The sequence below is a fragment of the Oncorhynchus masou genome, unplaced genomic scaffold, assembly GCF_036934945.1.
Source record: "Oncorhynchus masou masou isolate Uvic2021 unplaced genomic scaffold, UVic_Omas_1.1 unplaced_scaffold_2043, whole genome shotgun sequence".
In the NCBI taxonomy this organism is placed as follows: Eukaryota; Metazoa; Chordata; class Actinopteri; order Salmoniformes; family Salmonidae; genus Oncorhynchus; species Oncorhynchus masou.
The window spans coordinates 62,035-81,667 of record NW_027008531.1 but is presented as its reverse complement, the minus strand read 5'-3'; the positions used below and the strand labels follow the sequence as shown (position 1 = coordinate 81,667).

General features: G+C 45.4%; 1 protein-coding gene across 2 annotated transcripts; it reads left to right on the top strand.

Moving 5' to 3' along the window:
* Positions 1 to 3,124: 3,124 nt before the first annotated feature.
* On the top strand, positions 3,125 to 19,633 carry LOC135532812 (enoyl-CoA delta isomerase 1, mitochondrial-like). Of its 2 annotated transcripts, none has more exons than XM_064960245.1 (7): positions 3,125 to 3,220; positions 7,688 to 7,810; positions 11,760 to 11,887; positions 12,916 to 13,062; positions 16,496 to 16,617; positions 18,644 to 18,822; positions 19,351 to 19,633. In XM_064960245.1, exons 1-7 carry the CDS (start codon positions 3,178 to 3,180, stop codon positions 19,515 to 19,517), a joined length of 909 nt encoding a protein of 302 aa, XP_064816317.1. In that variant the 5' UTR covers positions 3,125 to 3,177; the 3' UTR covers positions 19,518 to 19,633. The 2 variants fall into 2 exon arrangements, with proteins under 2 accessions (XP_064816317.1, XP_064816318.1); XM_064960246.1 differs by lacking the exon at positions 19,351 to 19,633 and adding an exon at positions 19,126 to 19,202.

Here is a 19,633-nt window from a genome sequence, read left to right as displayed (position 1 = left end):
TCAAACCCAATGCAACCAAGTCATCACCCCTTGATATCCCTCACATTTCATGTCAGACCGATTTGTGTGAACTATCCCTTATGTGGCAGATTGTGGTTGTTCCTAAGCTCTGCTCTAGGATCAGCTAACATGAACCCGTTTTAACCCCGATACAGAGCTCTAACAGTGCCACCATTTTTTTATTCTCATACACACCTAAATATTTTGCTGTGCCACCTGGACTGTGTTTTATTTAGGAGCACCAGTGAGCCTAGACAAATGAAGGATTCTAGCTTCATTACCTACAATCACTTAGATTGTGCTCCTAGATTTCTTTGTGTTCGGCCTACATTTTTCAAGGTGTAAATTCAAAAAATTAAAGTTAGCATGGAGCCCTGGCTTAACCAATAGGAGGTCAGAAAGCAGGATCCGTATTCACAAAGCTGATCCCAGTAGGAGTGCTGACCTAGGATCAGTTTGACCTTTCAACTCATAATGAGTACCGTCATATAGACAGACGGGGGAGGGGTCCTACTCTGAGACACATTGTGAATATGGGACCTGATCAGACATCAGTTCTTACGTCACTTCAACCTATCCTGGTTGCTTATTCAAACCAAGAGGGAGCACAGTTGCCTGATCAGAGATCAGTTCTCAGGTGCCAAACATGGAGAGGTAGATATGGTACCCTATTCTCTACATGGTACAGTGTTTCTGACCAGGACACAAGGAGAGGTAGATATGGTCTAGGATCAGTTTGACCTTTCAGATCTGAGACACGTTGTGAATACTCTACATGGTGCAGTGTTTCAGGACGGCAGGGTAGCCTAGTGGTTAGAGTGTAGAGGCTGCAGGGTAGCCTAGTGGTTAGAGTGTAGAGGTGGCAGGGTAGCCTAGTGGTAAGCTAATTAGTAGAAGCAGGTGTGTTAAATTAGAGTTGGACTGAAATCCCACAGGACAGTAGATCTCCAGGAAGAGGGTTGAAGAGGGTTGGGCTGTAAACCTACAGGACAGTAGATCTCCAGGAAGAGGGTTGGACTGTAAACCTACAGGACAGTAGATCTCCAGGAAGAGGGTTGGGCTGTAAACCTACAGGACAGTAGATCTCCAGGAAGAGGGTTGGGCTGTAAACCTACAGGACAGTAGATCTCCAGGAAGAGGGTTGGACTGTAAACCTACAGGAGGATCTCCAGAAGAGGGTTGACTGAAACCTACAGGATCTCCAGGAAGAGGGTTGGACTGAAAACCTACAGGACAGTAGATCTCCAGGAAGAGGGTTGGACTAAAAACCTACAGGACGGTAGATCTCCAGGAAGAGGGTTGGGCTGTAAACCTACAGGTCTGTAGATCTCCAGGAAGAGGGTTGGACTGAAAACCTACAGGACAGTAGATCTCCAGGAAGAGGCTGGTAACTAATGAACTTATCCTCTGCAGCAGAAGTAACTCTGGGTCTTTTCCTGTGGCAGTCCTCATGAGAGCCAGTTTCATCATAGCTCTTGATGGTTTTCACGACTGCACTTGAGTTTGCAAAGCTGTCATCAAGGCAAATACCTCCCGAATGAATTCCCTACCTAGTGCCCTAGTTCCAACCCTAATGAATTCCCTACCTAGTGCCCTAGTTCCAACCCTAATGAATTTCTACCTACCTAGTTCCAAACCTAGTTCCAAACCCAATGAATTCCCTACCTAGTTCCAACCCTAATGAATTCCCTTCCTAGTGCCCTAGTTCCGACCCTAATGAATTCCCTCCAACCTAGTGCCCTAGTTCCTAGTTCCAACCAACCCTAATGATTTCCCTACCTAGTGCCCTAGTTCCAACCCAAATATCACCCTAATGATTTCCCTACCTAGTGCCCTAGTTCCAACCCTAATGAATTCCCTACCTAGTGCCCTAGTTCCAACCCAGATTCCACCCTAATGAATTCCCTACCTAGTGCCCTAGTTCCAACCCAAATACCACCCTAATGAATTCCCTATGTAGTGCACTACTTTGACCAGGACATGTAGTTCCACTATGTAAGGAAGAGGGTGTCATTTGGGACCAATAGGTTCTGTCCAGTCTGCATTACTGTACTCATCTTGTTGCAACACCACTTCACGCCACCAGATGGCGTCAGAGCAGCAGCTCTGGACCGGGAGGACCTCTTTTACAGAGAAACATGGAGATAGAGGCACCTGATCCATCGGTTGATTGATTGATCGATCGATCAGTAGACTGGGAGGACCTCTGCTGCAGAGGAACAAGGATAGAGTCATCTGATCGATTGATTGGGTTTATGGTCCGTTAAGAGGAAGATTCCCTCCACTGCTCACCATACGCTTTAGCCTTGATCCTGAACTTGGCGTAGCAGTTAAGCTGTTGGCTTGACAGTTGTTAAACCTAGGTTCTCGTCTTGGTTGGGGCTGCCCACCGAATCCACTACAATCTGCTTCCGTGGTTGGTTTCATTGTATCTCCTCTTTCAAGCTGGAATCCTTAATTGAAACAACAACTAAGCGGGCACCCCACCTGTGTTTTGGTAAAAAAAGCTGAGGGATGGGCCTGGAGAAATGAAACCACTCTTAATAAATTCAAAGCAAGAGCAATGTATGCAAAGACTGACCATCCATGATATCAAAATTATATTTTTTAACTGTGATTTTAGGATATATACAGTGTTTGTTTACATTTACTTTGTTAACAAACATTTGAGTATAACAAGCTTATATTTGGGGTTCTGATGAGGTACGAGAGTTTAACCAATAGTAAAACATACATTAGTATCTAACTATGTACGTCGACGATGTACATACAACTTCAAGTTATTAGTCCTTGACCCTGGAAGTAGCAAGCTCGTGTAACCAATCCCTGTCAAGCAACCTCCACTTTGTCAGTGGGTGAGTTCGTTTTGCATGGCCCGATGCCCCGGGTTAGTTAAGATTTTTAAAGAACAATTGAATCGTTTAAAAAAAAGAAACTCCTCATCCTGGTCACCGGGCCTCGTTAAACGAGCTTGCCCAGTGTGGTTGATAGTCCGGCAGTCTGATAGGTTGAATCACGTTTTCAACACCCACAAAACACCTGCAGTCACGGCGTTCAGATCCAATCAGATGCCAATACTGATATGTTGGCCCCGCCTTCTCTGTAATTTCCTCCTCCAGGACAGAGCAGTCCAGTCGCAGTGTCTGCACCCTGTTTGAGTCAACTTGACGAGTCGAGATGGCAAATGTGTTGAGAAATTCCGCCAAATTCGGGTTTTCAGGTATGTGAACTTACCTGACATTGAGGTAGAACAGCAGGAAGAGTTTATTAGCTATTTCTCCGGAGTTTTGATGGCCCATTTCGAGAACAAACAAGAATATCAGTGGTTAGATTGCATGGCTAAGTAGTTAGCTAGCTAGCCTCCCCTTCCCTGGTCAATCCTTTCAGAAACTAGAGCAAAGTTCACACAACGCTTGTGTCTGTCCTTATGTCGGGTAATGTCACATCGTCAGTTTGCGTGGGCTATCTGGGACCTATCAAGTAGCTACCTATATCAACTAGCTAATATATCGTAGCTGTTATTGTAATTGTGAAAACATGTCTTGGGGGTGTGCTATTTGTGTGTCTGTAACTTTCTCACTCATCATTTATTCACGATTCATTCATCATTATCCATAATCACGGTAGCATCCACATTAATGTAGAAGCGTTTAGAAACATCATCTATTCTTATTTACAATAAAAGTGACTCCAAAATGACACTATACATTATTTACACTTCATTTCTATTGGGCACCAAATAATCTGAAACACAACCAAAACAAACAGCAAATGTATCCAACCAATGTGTTGTCACAAGCTTGATGTAGTCATTGTCTGTGAATATGGGACCGAATACCTTTTACTTCTTTTAATTGTGAATTTGTCCCAATACTTTTGGTCCCCTAAAATGGGAGGACTATGTACAAGAAGTGCTGTAATATCTAAACGGTTCACCCGATATGGATGACAATACCCTCAAATTAAAGCCGACAGTCTGCACTTTAACCTCATAGTCCTCGTATCATTTCAAATCCAAAGTTCTGGAATACAGAGCCACACCAACATGACACTGACCCAATGCTTGTGGAACTCACTGTATATAGTGAATAGGGCTCCAACAACATGACACTGACCCAGTGCTTGTGGAACTCACTGTATATAGTGACTAGGGCTCCAACAACATGACACTGACCCAATGCTTGTGGAACTCACTGTATATAGTGACGAAGGCTCCAACAACATGACACTGACCCAGTGCTTGTGGAACTCACTGTATATAGTGAATAGGGCTCCAACAACATGTCACTGACCCAGTGCTTGTGGAACTCACTGTATATAGTGACGAAGGCTCCAACAACATGACACTGACCCAGTGCTTGTGGAACTCACTGTATATAGTGAATAGGGCTCCAACAACATGTCACTGACCCAATGCTTGTGGAACTCACTGTATATAGTGAATAGGGCTCCAACAACATGACACTGACCCAGTGCTTGTGGAACTCACTGTATATAATGAATAGGGCTCCAACAACATGACACTGACCCAGTGCTTGTGGAACTCACTGTATATAATGAATAGGGCTCCAACAACATGACACTGACCCAGTGCTTGTGGAACTCACTGTATATAGTGAATAGGGCTCCAACAACATGTCACTGACCCATGCTTGTGGAACTCACTGTATATAGTGACGAAGGCTCCAACAACATGACACTGACCCAGTGCTTGTGGAACTCACTGTATATAGTGAATAGGGCTCCAACAACATGACACTGACCCAGTGCTTGTGGAACTCACTGTATATAGTGAATAGGGCTCCAACAACATGACACTGACCCAGTGCTTGTGGAACTCACTGTATATAGTGAATAGGGCTCCAACAACATGACACTGACCCAGTGCTTGTGGAACTCACTGTATATAGTGACGAGGGCTCCAACAACATGACACTGACCCAGTGCTTGTGGAACTCACTGTATATAGTGAATAGGGCTCCAACAACATGTCACTGACCCAGTGCTTGTGGAACTCACTGTATATAGTGACGAGGGCTCCAACAACATGACACTGACCCAGTGCTTGTGGAACTCACTGTATATAGTGAATAGGGCTCCAACAACATGACACTGACCCAGTGCTTGTGGAACTCACTGTATATAGTGACGAGGGCTCCAACAACATGACACTGACCCAGTGCTTGTGGAACTCACTGTATATAGTGAATAGGGCTCCAACAACATGACACTGACCCAGTGCTTGTGGAACTCACTGTATATAGTGAATAGGGCTCCAACAACATGTCACTGACCCAATTTGTGGAACTCACTGTATATAGTGAATAGGGCTCCAACAACATGACACTGACCCAGTGCTTGTGGAACTCACTGTATAGAGTGAATAGGGCTCCAACAACATGACACTGACCCAGTGCTTGTGGAACTCACTGTATATAGTGAATAGGGCTCCAACAACATGTCACTGATATTGCTTGTGGAACTCACTGTATATAGTGTTAATAGGGCTTAACATGACACTGACCCAGTGCTTGTGGAACTCACTGTATATAGTGAATAGGGCTCCAACAACATGACATTGACCCAGTGCTTGTGGAACTCACTGTATATAGTTAATTTGTTAGGGCTCCAACAACATGACACTGACCCAGTGCTTGTGGAACTCACTGTATATAGTTATAGGGCTCCAACAACATGACACTGACCCAGTGCTTGTGGAACCCACTGTATATAGTGACGAGGGCTCCAACAACATGACACTGACCCAGTGCTTGTGGAACTCACTGTATATAGTGATAAGGGCTCCAACAACATGACACTGACCCAGTGCTTGTGGAACTCACTGTATATAGTTATAAGGCTCCAACAACATGACACTGACCCAGTGCTTGTGGAACCCACTGTATATAGTGAATAGGGCTCCAACAACATGACACTGACCCAGTGCTTGTGGAACTCACTGTATATAGTGACTAGGGCTCCAACAACATGACACTGACCCAGTGCTTGTGGAACTCACTGTATATAGTGATAGGGCTCCAACAACATGACACTGACCCAGTGCTTGTGGAACTCACTGTATATAGTGAATAGGGCTCCAACAACATGTCACTGACCCAGTGCTTGTGGAACTCACTGTATATAGTGACGAGGGCTCCAACAACATGTCACTGACCCAGTGCTTGTGGAACTCACTGTATATAGTGACGAGGGCTCCAACAACATGACACTGACCCAGTGCTTGTGGAACTCACTGTATATAGTGACGAGGGCTCCAACAACATGTCACTGACTCAGTGCTTGTGGAACCCACTGTATATAGTGAATAGGGCTCCAACAACATGTCACTGACCCAGTGCTTGTGGAACCCACTGTATATAGTGACGAGGGCTCCAACAACATGACACTGACCCAGTGCTTGTGGAACTCACTGTATATAGTGAATAGGGCTCCAACAACATGACACTGACCCAGTGCTTGTGGCACTCACTGTATATAGTGACGAGGGCTCCAACAACATGACACTGACCCAGTGCTTGTGGAACTCACTGTATATAGTGACGAGGGCTCCAACAACATGACACTGACCCAGTGCTTGTGGAACTCACTGTCCTATAGTGACAGGGCTCCAACAACATGTCACTGACCCAGTGCTTGTGGAACTCACTGTATATAGTGAATAGGGCTCCAACAACATGACACTGACCCAGTGCTTGTGGAACTCACTGTATATAGTGAATAGGGCTCCAGCAACATGACACTGACCCAGTGCTTGTGGAACTCACTGTATATAGTGATCAGGGCTCCAACAACATGACACTGACCCAGTGCTTGTGGAACTCACTGTATATAGTGAATAGGGTCCTTCAGGTACCATCGTCTTATAATGCAAGGTCACATGGTTTCAGTGACAATGTCAACTATCATTATTCCACTCCCTCATTATTGTTACATTATTTTATTATATGATTTTATTATATTATTATTTTATTATATTATTATTTTATTATATTATTATTATATTATTTTATTATATTATTTTATTATATTATTATATTATTTTATTATATTATTATATTATATTATTATATTATTTTATTATATTATTATATTATTTTATTATATTATTATATTATTTTATTATATTATTTTATTATATTATTATATTATTTTATTATATTATTATATTATTTTATTATATTATTATATTATTTTATTATATTATTTTATTATATTATTATATTATATTATTATATTATTATATTATATTATTATTTTATTATATTATTTTATTATATTATTATATTATTTTATTATATTATTTTATTATATTATTATATTATTTTATTATATTATTTTATTATATTAGTATATTATATTATATTATTATTTTATTATATTATATTATTATTTTATTATATTATTATTTTATTATATTATATTATTATTTTATTATATTATATTATTATTTTATATTATTATATTATTTTATTATATTATTATATTGTTTTATTATATTGTTATATTGTTTTATTATATTGTTATATTGTTATATTATGTATATTATATTGTTATATTGTTATATTATGTATATTATATTGTTATATTGTTTTATTATATTGTTATATTATTTTAAGTTAATTTGTTATATTATGTTATATTGTTTTATGATATTGTTGTTTGGCAGGTGTGTTGTCCCAGTTGTCCATCCACAGTAGACATGGGAGAGAGTGTGTGTCGCCGTGCTTCTCTCTGCAGCAGAGAAACAGCTCTACCTCACCTAAGGAGGTGGACCTGGACAACAGTACAGGTAAAGCCCTGCACAGCTTCTTTACCTGTCCCAAATGGCACCCTGTCCCCTACATCAGGGTAGACAGCCCTGGTCCTGTAAACCAGGGCACAGCTTCTTTACCTGTCCCAAATGGCACCCCTGTCCCTACATCAGGGTAGACAGTCCTGGTCCTGGAGGTCTCAGGTACTGTTTACATCAGGGTAGACAGTCCTGGAGGTCTCAGGTACTGTTTACATCAGGGTAGACAGCCCTGGTCCTGGAGGTCTCTGTTACTGTTTACATCAGGGTAGACAGTCCTGGAGGTCTCAGGTACTGTTTACATCAGGGTAGACAGTCCTGGTCCTGGAGACAACAGGTACTGTTTACATCAGGGTAGACAGTCCTGGAGGTCTCAGGTACTGTTTACATCAGGGTAGACAGTCCTGGTCCTGGAGACAACAGGTACTGTTTACATCAGGGTAGACAGCCCTGGTCCTGGAGGTCTCAGGTACTGTTTACATCAGGGTAGACAGCCCTGGTCCTGGAGGTCTCAGGTACTGTTTACATCAGGGTAGACAGCCCTGGTCCCTGTTTACATCAGGGTACTGTTTACATCAGGGTAGACAGCCCTGGTCCTGGAGGTCTCAGGTACTGTTTACATCAGGGTAGACAGCCCTGGTCCTGGGAGGTACTGTTTACATCAGGGTAGACAGTCCTGGTCCTGGAGGTACTGTTTACATCAGGGTAGACAGTCCTGGTCCTGGAGGTCTCAGGTACTGTTTACATCAGGGTAGACAGCCCTGGTCCTGGAGGTACTGTTTACATCAGGGTAGACAGCCCTGGTCCTGGAGGTACTGTTTACATCAGGGTAGACAGCCCTGTCCTGGAGGTACTGTTTACATCAGGGTAGACAGTTCTGGTCCTGGAGGTCTCAGGTACTGTTTACATCAGGGTAGACAGTCCTGGTCCTGGAGACAACAGGTACTGTTTACATCAGGGTAGACAGTCCTGGTCCTGGAGGGTCAGGGTAGACAGTCCTGGTCCTGGAGGTCTCAGGTACTGTTTACATCAGGGTAGACAGTCCTGGTCCTGGAGACAACAGGTACTGTTTACATCAGGGTAGACAGCCCTGGTCCTGGAGGTCTCAGGTACTGTTTACATCAGGGTAGACAGCCCTGGTCCTGGAGACAACAGGTACTGTTTACATCAGGGAAGACAGCCCTGGTCCTGGAGGTACTGTTTACATCAGGGTAGACGGCCCTGGTCCTGGAGGTACTGTTTACATCAGGGTAGACAGCCCTGGTCCTGGAGGTCTCAGGTACTGTTTACATCAGGGTAGACAGCCCTGGTCCTGGAGACAACAGGTACTGTTTACATCAGGGTAGACAGCCCTGGTCCTGGAGGTACTGTTTACATCAGGGTAGACAGCCCTGGTCCTGGAGGTCTCAGGTACTGTTTACATCAGGGTAGACAGCCCTGGTCCTGGAGGTCTCAGGTACTGTTTACATCAGGGTAGACAGCCCTGGTCCTGGAGGTCTCAGGTACTGTTTACATCAGGGTAGACAGCCCTGGTCCTGGAGGTCTCAGGTACTGTTTACATCAGGGTAGACAGCCCTGGTCCTGGAGACAACAGGTACTGTTTACATCAGGGTAGACAGCCCTGGTCCTGGAGACAACAGGTACTGTTTACATCAGGGTAGACAGCCCTGGTCCTGGAGGTACTGTTTACATCAGGGTAGACAGCCCTGGTCCTGGAGGTCTCAGGTACTGTTTACATCAGGGTAGACAGCCCTGGTCCTGGAGGTCTCAGGTACTGTTTACATCAGGGTAGACAGCCCTGGTCCTGGAGGTCTCAGGTACTGTTTACATCAGGGTAGACAGTCCTGGTCCTGGAGGTACTGTTTATATCAGGGTAGACAGTCCTGGTCCTGGAGACAACAGGTACTGTTTATATCAGGGTAGACAGCCCTGGTCCTGGACTGTTTACATCAGGGTCTCAGGTACTGTTTACATCAGGGTAGACAGCCCTGGTCCTGGAGGTCTCGGGTACTGTTTACATCAGGGTAGACAGCCCTGGTCCTGGAGGTCTCAGGTACTGTTTACATCAGGGTAGACAGTCCTGGTCCTGGAGACAACAGGTACTGTTTATATCAGGGTAGACAGCCCTGGTCCTGGAGGTCTCAGGTACTGTTTACATCAGGGTAGACAGCCCTGGTCCTGGAGGTACTGTTTACATCAGGGTAGACAGTCCTGGTCCTGGAGGTCTCAGGTACTGTTTACATCAGGGTAGACAGTCCTGGTCCTGGAGGTACTGTTTACATCAGGGTAGACAGCCCTGGTCCTGGAGGTCTCAGGTACTGTTTACATCAGGGTAGACAGCCCTGGTCCTGGAGGTCTCAGGTACTGTTTACATCAGGGTAGACAGTCCTGGTCCTGGAGGTACTGTTTACATCAGGGTAGACAGCCCTGGTCCTGGAGGTACTGTTTACATCAGGGTAGACAGCCCTGGTCCTGGAGGTCTCAGGTACTGTTTACATCAGGGTAGACAGCCCTGGTCCTGGAGGTCTCAGGTACTGTTTACATCAGGGTAGACAGCCCTGGAGGTCTCAGGTACTGTTTACATCAGGGTAGACAGCCCTGGTCCTGGAGGTACTGTTTACATCAGGGTAGACAGTCCTGGTCCTGGAGGTCTTCGGTACTTCATGGTTTTGATTTAACCGACCTGGAAGACCAGGGGTGTGGAATTTAGGAAATCACTGAACTGATATATTGTTATATTGTTGTAACAACACCCCAAAAACATCTAAATGTCTCAGATTGTCCCCAGACCTCATAAATGGCCTCCTGATGTGTTTTCAGCGTTGGTGTGGACTTCCAATTGTGTTTTCTCTTCTATCAAACAAATGTGATTTTGAGAGTGAAAACCTGGAAAAACCAAAACCTGGAAAAACTAAATGGAATCAGGCAACAATTGTAATCGTTTTTCATAATTTTTTTATAGGGCCCTCTTCCCTATATAGTGTACTATTTTAACCACATCCCTATATATTTATTTGTTATAGGGCCCTCTTCCCTATATAGTGTACTATTTTAACCACATCCCTATATATTTATTTGTTATAGGGCCCTCTTCCCTATATAGTGTACTATTTTAACCACATCCCTATATATTTATTTGTTATAGGGCCCTCTTCCCTATATAGTGTACTATTTTAACCACAGCCCTATATATTGATTTGTTATAGGGCCCTCTTCCCTATATAGTGTACTATTTTAACCACAGCCCTATATAATTATTTGTTATAGGGCCCTCTTCCTATATAGTGTACTATTTTAACCACAACCCTATATATTTATTTGTTATAGGGCCCTCTTCCCTATATAGTGTACTATTTTAACCACATCCCTATATATTTATTTGTTATAGGGCCCTCTTCCCTATATAGTGTACTATTTTAACCACATCCCTATATATTTATTTGTTATAGGGCCCTCTTCCCTATATAGTGTACTATTTTAACCACATCCCTATATATTTATTTGTTATAGGGCCCTCTTCCCTATATAGTGTACTATTTTAACCACATCCCTATATATTTATTTGTTATAGGGCCCTCTTCCCTATATAGTGTACTATTTTAACCACATCCCTATATATTTATTTGTTATAGGGCCCTCTTCCCTATATAGTGTACTATTTTAACCACATCCCTATATATTTATTTGTTATAGGGCCCTCTTCCCTATATAGTGTACTATTTTAACCACAGCCCTATATAATTATTTTATTCAACCTTTATTTAACTAGCTAAGTCAGTTTTAAGAACAAATTCTTATTTGGGCCAGACCTGGACGACGGGTTAGGGTTTGCACCACATGGATTAGGCTGCCATTGGTTGTCTCCCTCTCATCCCTCACATCCATCTCTCCCTCTCATCCATCTCCCTCCCTCCTCCTCCTCCCTCTCCCCCTCTTCCTCCCTCTCTAGGTGTAGCTGTGTTGAGGATGCAGAGCCCCCCTGTCAACAGTCTGAGTCTGGACTTCCTCACTGAGTTCTGTATCAATCTGGAGAAACTAGAGATGGATAAGAGTTGTAGAGGTCTGATCATCACCTCGGTCAGTGCACACACACACACACACACACACACACACACACACACACACACACACGTCCTGTCACAAAACCATGATACACACTATAACTCGCCCTGTGTGTGTGTGTGTGTGGTGTCCCAGACCCTCTCCAAGGTGTTCTCTGCAGGGCTAGACATCATAACTCTCCCTGTGTGTGTTTGGTGTCCCAGACCCTCTCCAAGGTGTTCTCTGCGGGGCTAGACATCATAACTCTCCCTGTGTGTGTGTGTGTGTGTGTGGTGTCCCAGACCCTCTCCAAGGTGTTCTCTGCAGGGCTAGACATCATAACTCTCCCTGTGTGTGTGTGTGTGTGGTGTCCCAGACCCTCTCCAAGGTGTTCTCTGCAGGGCTAGACATCATAACTCTCCCTGTGTGTGTGTGTGTGGTGTCCCAGACCCTCTCCAAGGTGTTCTCTGCGGGGCTAGACATCATAACTCTCCCTGTGTGTGTTTGGTGTCCCAGACCCTCTCCAAGGTGTTCTCTGCAGGGCTAGACATCATAACTCTCCCTGTGTGTGTTTGGTGTCCCAGACCCTCTCCAAGGTGTTCTCTGCAGGGCTAGACATCATAACTCTCCCTGTGTGTGTGTGTGGTGTCCCAGACCCTCTCCAAGGTGTTCTCTGCGGGGCTAGACATCATAACTCTCCCTGTGTGTGTGTGTGGTGTCCCAGACCCTCTCCAAGGTGTTCTCTGCAGGGCTAGACATCATAACTCTCCCTGTGTGTGTGTGGTGTCCCAGACCCTCTCCAAGGTGTTCTCTGCAGGGCTAGACATCATAACTCTCCCTGTGTGTGTGTGTGGTGTCCCAGACCCTCTCCAAGGTGTTCTCTGCGGGGCTAGACATCATAACTCTCCCTGTGTGTTTGGTGTCCCAGAACCTCTCCAAGGTGTTCTCTGCAGGGCTAGACATCATAACTCTCCCTGTGTGTGTGTGTGGTGTCCCAGACCCTCTCCAAGGTGTTCTCTGCAGGGCTAGACATCATAACTCTCCCTGTGTGTGTGGTGTCCCAGACCCTCTCCAAGGTGTTCTCTGCGGGGCTCGACATCATGGAGATGTATGGGAAAAGTCCGGAGCGCTGTGGAGAGTTCTGGAAGGCTGTTCAGGAGATGTGGCTCAAACTCTACGGATCCAACATGGCCACCATAGCTGCCATCAACGTGAGTCAGCACACCCAGCCGTCTCTGTCTGTGTCTCTGCCTCTGTGTCTCTGCCTCTGTGTCTCTGCCTCTGTGTCTCTGCCTCTGTGTCTCTGCCTCTGTGTCTCTGCCTCTGTGTCTCTGCCTCTGTGTCTCTGCCTCTGTGTCTCTGCCTCTGTGTCTCTGCCTCTGTGTCTCTGCCTCTGTGCCTCTGCCTCTGCGCCTCTGCGTCTCTGCCTCTGCGTCTCTGCCTCTGCGTCTCTGCCTCTGCGTCTCTGCCTCTGCGTCTCTGTCTGTTGGTCCCACGTGTTTATCTATATATACATAGCTGCCATCAACGTGAGTCAGCACACCCAGCCGTCTGTCTGTCTGTGTCTCTGTCTTTGTGTCTCTGCCTCTGTGTCTCTGTCTTTGTGTCTCTGTCTGTTGGTCCCACGTGTTTATCTATATATAGGAGGTGGTTGTCTCATGTCTATAGAATGTGACTATAATCACCTCTGTCTCTCTGTCTATAGGGCTCTAGTCCAGCAGGTGGCTGTCTCATGTCTATTGGATGTGGCTATAACCACCTCTCTGTCTATAGGGCTCTAGTCCAGCAGGTGGCTGTCTCATGTCTATTGGATGTGACTATAATCACCTCTCTGTCTATAGGGCTCTAGTCCAGCAGGTGGTTGTCTCATGTCTATAGGATGTGACTATAATCACCTCTCTGTCTATAGGGCTCTAGTCCAGCAGGTGGCTGTCTCATGTCTATTGGATGTGACTATAATCACCTCTCTGTCTATAGGGCTCTAGTCCAGCAGGTGGCTGTCTCATGTCTATTGGATGTGACTATAATCACCTCTCTGTCTCTCTGTCTATAGGGCTCTAGTCCAGCAGGTGGCTGTCTCATGTCTATTGGATGTGACTATAATCACCTCTCTGTCTATAGGGCTCTAGTCCAGCAGGTGGCTGTCTCATGTCTATTGGATGTGACTATAATCACCTCTCTGTCTATAGGGCTCTAGTCCAGCAGGTGGCTGTCTCATGTCTATAGGATGTGACTATAATCACCTCTCTGTCTATAGGATGTGACTATAATCACCTCTCTGTCTTTCTGTCTATTGGATGTGACTATAATCACCTCTCTGTCTATAGGATGTGACTATAATCACCTCTCTGTCTATAGGGCTCTAGTCCAGCAGGTGGCTGTCTCATGTCTATTGGATGTGACTATAATCACCTCTCTGTCTCTCTGTCTATAGGATGTGACTATAATCACCTCTCTGTCTCTCAGTCTATTGGATGTGACTATAATCACCTCTCTGTCTCTCAGTCTATTGGATGTGACTATAACCACCTCTCTGTCTCTCTGTCTATAGGGCTCTAGTCCAGCAGGTGGCTGTCTCATGTCTATAGGATGTGACTATAATCACCTCTCTGTCTCTCTGTCTATAGGGCTCTAGTCCAGCAGGTGGCTGTCTCATGTCTATTGGATGTGACTATAATCACCTCTCTGTCTCTCTGTCTATAGGGCTCTAGTCCAGCAGGTGGCTGTCTCATGTCTATTGGATGTGACTATAATCACCTCTCTGTCTCTCTGTCTATAGGGCTCTAGTCCAGCAGGTGGCTGTCTCATGTCTATTGGATGTGACTATAATCACCTCTCTGTCTCTCTGTCTATAGGATGTGACTATAATCACCTCTCTGTCTCTCAGTCTATTGGATGTGACTATAATCACCTCTCTGTCTCTCAGTCTATTGGATGTGACTATAACCACCTCTCTGTCTCTCTGTCTATAGGGCTCTAGTCCAGCAGGTGGCTGTCTCATGTCTATAGGATGTGACTATAATCACCTCTCTGTCTCTCTGTCTATAGGGCTCTAGTCCAGCAGGTGGCTGTCTCATGTCTATTGGATGTGACTATAATCACCTCTCTGTCTCTCTGTCTATAGGGCTCTAGTCCAGCAGGTGGCTGTCTCATGTCTATTGGATGTGACTATAATCACCTCTGTCTGTCTCTCTGTCTATAGGGCTCTAGTCCAGCAGGTGGCTGTCTCATGTCTATTGGATGTGACTATAATCACCTCTCTGTCTCTCTGTCTATAGGGCTCTAGTCCAGCAGGTGGCTGTCTCATGTCTATTGGATGTGACTATAATCACCTCTCTGTCTCTCTGTCTCATGTCTATTGGATGTCACTATAATCACCTCTCTGTCTCTCTGTCTATTGGATGTGACTGTAATCACCTCTCTGTCTCTCTGTCTATTGGATGTGACTATAATCACCTCTCTGTCTCTCTGTCTATAGGGCTCTAGTCCAGCAGGTGGCTGTCTCATGTCTATTGGATGTGACTATAATCACCTCTCTGTCTATAGGGCTCTAGTCCAGCAGGTGGCTGTCTCATGTCTATTGGATGTGACTATAATCACCTCTCTGTCTCTCTGTCTATAGGGCTCTAGTCCAGCAGGTGGCTGTCTCATGTCTATTGGATGTGACTATAACCACCTCTCTGTCTCTCTGTCTATAGGGCTCTAGTCCAGCAGGTGGCTGTTTCATGTCTATTGGATGTGACTATAATCACCTCTCTGTCTATAGGGCTCTAGTCCAGCAGGTGGCTGTCTCATGTCTATTGGATGTGACTATAACCACCTCTCTGTCTATAGGGCTCTAGTCCAGCAGGTGGCTGTCTCATGTCTATTGGATGTGACTATAACCACCTCTCTGTCTATAGGGCTCTAGTCCAGCAGGTGGCTGTCTCATGTCTATTGGATGTGACTATAATCACCTCTCTGTCTATAGGGCTCTAGTCCAGCAGGTGGCTGTCTCATGTCTATAGGATGTGACTATAATCACCTCTCTGTCTCTCTGTCTATAGGGCTCTAGTCCAGCAGGTGGCTGTCTCATGTCTATTGGATGTGACTATAATCACCTCTCTGTCTCTCTGTCTATAGGGCTCTAGTCCAGCAGGTGGCTGTCTCATGTCTATTGGATGTGACTATAATCACCTCTGTCTCTCTGTCTATAGGGCTCTAGTCCAGCAGGTGGCTGTCTCATGTCTATTGGATGTGACTATAATCACCTCTCTGTCTCTCTGTCTATAGGGCTCTAGTCCAGCAGGTGGCTGTCTCATGTCTATTGGATGTGACTATAATCACCTCTCTGTCTCTCTGTCTATAGGGCTCTAGTCCAGCAGGTGGCTGTCTCATGTCTATTGGATGTGACTATAATCACCTCTCTGTCTATAGGGCTCTAGTCCAGCAGGTGGCTGTCTCATGTCTATTGGATGTGACTATAATCACCTCTCTGTCTCTCTGTCTATAGGGCTCTAGTCCAGCAGGTGGCCGTCTCATGTCTATTGGATGTGACTATAATCACCTCTCTGTCTCTCTCTCTATAGGGCTCTAGTCCAGCAGGTGGCTGTCTCATGTCTATTGGATGTGACTATAATCACCTCTCTGTCTCTCTGTCTATAGGGCTCTAGTCCAGCAGGTGGCTGTCTCATGTCTATTGGATGTGACTATAGGATCATGGCTAATAATCCTCGCTACAGCATCGGACTCAACGAGACTCAGCTCGGCATCGTAGCTCCCTTCTGGTGAGGCACACACACACTAATACACACACACACACACACACTAATACACACACACACACACACTAATACACACACACGGGCACACTAATACACACGCACACACTAGTACACACGCACACACTAGTACACACGCACACACTAGTACACACGCACACACTAGTACACACGCACACACTAGTACACACGCACACACTAGTACACACGCACACACTAGTACACACGCACACACTAGTACACACGCACACACTAGTACACACTAATACACACGCGCACACACTAATACACACGCGCACACACTAATACACACGCGCGCACACACACACACTAATACACACACGCACACACTAATACACACACACACACACTAATACACACTGAGTGTTGATGTGTTGAATCTGCTCAGGGTTGTGGTTGTGATGGTTCATGGTCACTGTAGTGTGTGTGAGGTACTGAATGTGGTTGTGTTTATGTTGTGGTCATGTTGCGGTCATGTTGCGGTCATGTTGTGGTCATGTTGCGGTCATGTTGCGGTTGTGGTCATGTTGTGGTCATGTTGTGGTCGTGGTCATGTTGTGGTCATGTTGCGGTCATGTTGTGGTTGCGGTCAGGTTGCAGTCATGTTATGGTTGTGGTCATGTTGTAGTCATGTTGTGGTCATGTTGTGGTTTTACATTTACATTTAAGTCATTTAGCAGACGCTCTTATCCAGAGCGACTTACTTTATCCTATCCTAGGTATTCCTTAACATGGTTGTGGTCATGTTGTGGTCATGTTGCGGTCATGTTGTGGTTGTTGTCATGTTGTGGTTGTGGTTGCGGTCATGTTGTGGTTGTTGTCATGTTGCGGTCATGTTGTGGTTGTGGTCATGTTGGGGTTGTGGTCATGTTGTGGTTGTGGTCATGTTGGGGTTGTGGTCATGTTGCGGTCGTGTTGTGGTCATGTTGTGGTTGTGGTCATGTTGTGGTTGTGGTCATGTTGTGTTTGTTGCGGTCATGTTGTGTTCATGTTGTGGTTGTGGTCATGTTGTGGTTGTGTTGCGGTCATGTTGTGTTTGTTGTGGTCATGTTGTGTTTGTTGTGGTCATGTTGTGTTTGTTGTGGTCATGTTGTGGTTGTGTTGTGGTCATGTTGCGGTTGTGGTCATGTTGCGGTTGTGTTTATGTTGTGGTCATGTTGTGGTTGTGTTGTGCTCATGTTGTGTTGTGGTCATGTTGTGTTGTGGTCATGTTGCGGTCATGTTGCGGTCATGTTGTGTTCATGTTGTGTTCATGGTCATGTTGTGGTCGTGTTGCGGTCATGTTGCGGTCATGTTGTGGTCATGGTCATGTTGCGGTCATGTTGTGTTGTGGTCTTGTCATGTTGTGTTGTGGTCATGTTGCGGTCATGTTGTGTTCATGTTGTGTTCATGGTCATGTTGTGGTCGTGTTGTGGTCGTGTTGTGGTCGTGTTGCGGTCATGTTGCGGTCATGTTGCGGTTGTGTTGTGGTCTTGTCATGTTGTGTTGTGGTCATGTTGCGGTCATGTTGTGTTCATGTTGTGTTCATGGTCATGTTGTGGTTGTGTTGTGGTCGTGTTGTGGTCATGTTGTGGTCATGGTCATGTTGCGGTCATGTTGCGGTCATGTTGCGTTGTGGTCTTGTCATGTTGTGTTGAGGTCATGTTGAGGTCATGTTGCGGTCATGTTGCGGTCATGTTGTGGTCATGGTCATGTTGCGGTCATGTTGCGGTCATGTTGTGGTCATGGTCATGTTGCGGTCATGTTGTGTTGTGGTCTTGTTGTGTTGTGGTCATGTTGCGGTCATGTTGTGTTCATGGTCATGTTGTGGTTGTGTTGCGGTCGTGTTGCGGTCGTGTTGCGGTCATGTTGCGGTCATGTTGCGGTCATGGTCATGTTGCGGTCATGTTGCGGTCATGTTGCGGTCATGTTGCGGTCATGGTCATGTTGCGGTCATGTTGCGGTCATGTTGCGGTCATGGTCATGGTCGTGGTCATGGTTGTGGTCATGTTGTGGTCATGTTGCGGTCCAGGTTTAAAGACACGCTGGTGAACACGGTTGGTAACCGGGCAGCAGAGCTGTCGTTGGAGCTGGGTCTGTTGTACAGCGCTCCTGATGCCCTGAAGATCGGCCTGGTGGACCAGTTAGTCCCTGAGGACCAGGTCCTCTCCACTGCACAGGTCACCATGTCCAAGTGGCTGGCTGTACCAGGTCAGAATACTCTCTGTCTCTCCCGCTCTCACTCTCTCTCTCTCTCTCTCTCTCTCGCTGTACCAGGTCAGAATACTCTCTCTCTCTGGCTCTTTCTCTCTCTTATATTTATTTATTTATTTATTTATATATATATACATAGTCAGAATTCTCGCTGGCTGGTGTCACTACTATATGTATTGGCTTCACGGCCTTTGTCAGATTCTTCAAAGTAGCCACTCTAGTAAAAATAAAGAGAAACCCTTGAATGAGTAGGTGTCCAAACTGTTGTCTGGTACTGTTTATAAACACCTCTCCCTCTAGACCATGCCAGACAGACAGATAGATCTGTGTGTATAAACATCTCTCCTCTCCTCTCCCTCTAGACCATGCCAGACAGATGTATAATCTGTGTGTATATAAACTCCTCTCCCTCCAGACCATGCCAGACAGACAGATAGATCTGTGTGTATAAACACCTCTCCTCTCCCTCTAGACCATGCCAGACAGATGTATAATCTGTGTGTATATAAACTCCTCTCCCTCCAGACCATGCCAGACAGATCACCAAGTCCATGATGAGGAAACAGACCATTGACAAGCTGCTGTCCAACAGGGAAGCTGACATCACCAACTTTGTGAGCTTCATCACTAAAGAGTCCATCCAGAGGTCTCTCCGCATGTACCTGGAGATGCTCAAGAGTAGAAAGGCCTAGTCTGGGGCCCGAGCGGCTCATAGTGCACTACCCCTATAGGCCCTGGTCTAAAGTAGTGCACTGTATAGGGAATAGGGTGCCAGTTGACACACTACCCTGTTATATATGTGTATGTA

Coding starts and splice junctions, on each gene's coding strand:
- LOC135532812 (XM_064960245.1), top strand. CDS start 3,178: ATGGCAAATGTGTTGAGAAATTCCGCCAAATTCGGGTTTTCAG. Junction 7,811..11,759: donor GGACCTGGACAACAGTACAG/GTAAAGCCCTGC, acceptor CTCCCTCTCTAG/GTGTAGCTGTGTTGAGGATG. Junction 16,618..18,643: donor GGCATCGTAGCTCCCTTCTG/GTGAGGCACACA, acceptor GTTGCGGTCCAG/GTTTAAAGACACGCTGGTGA.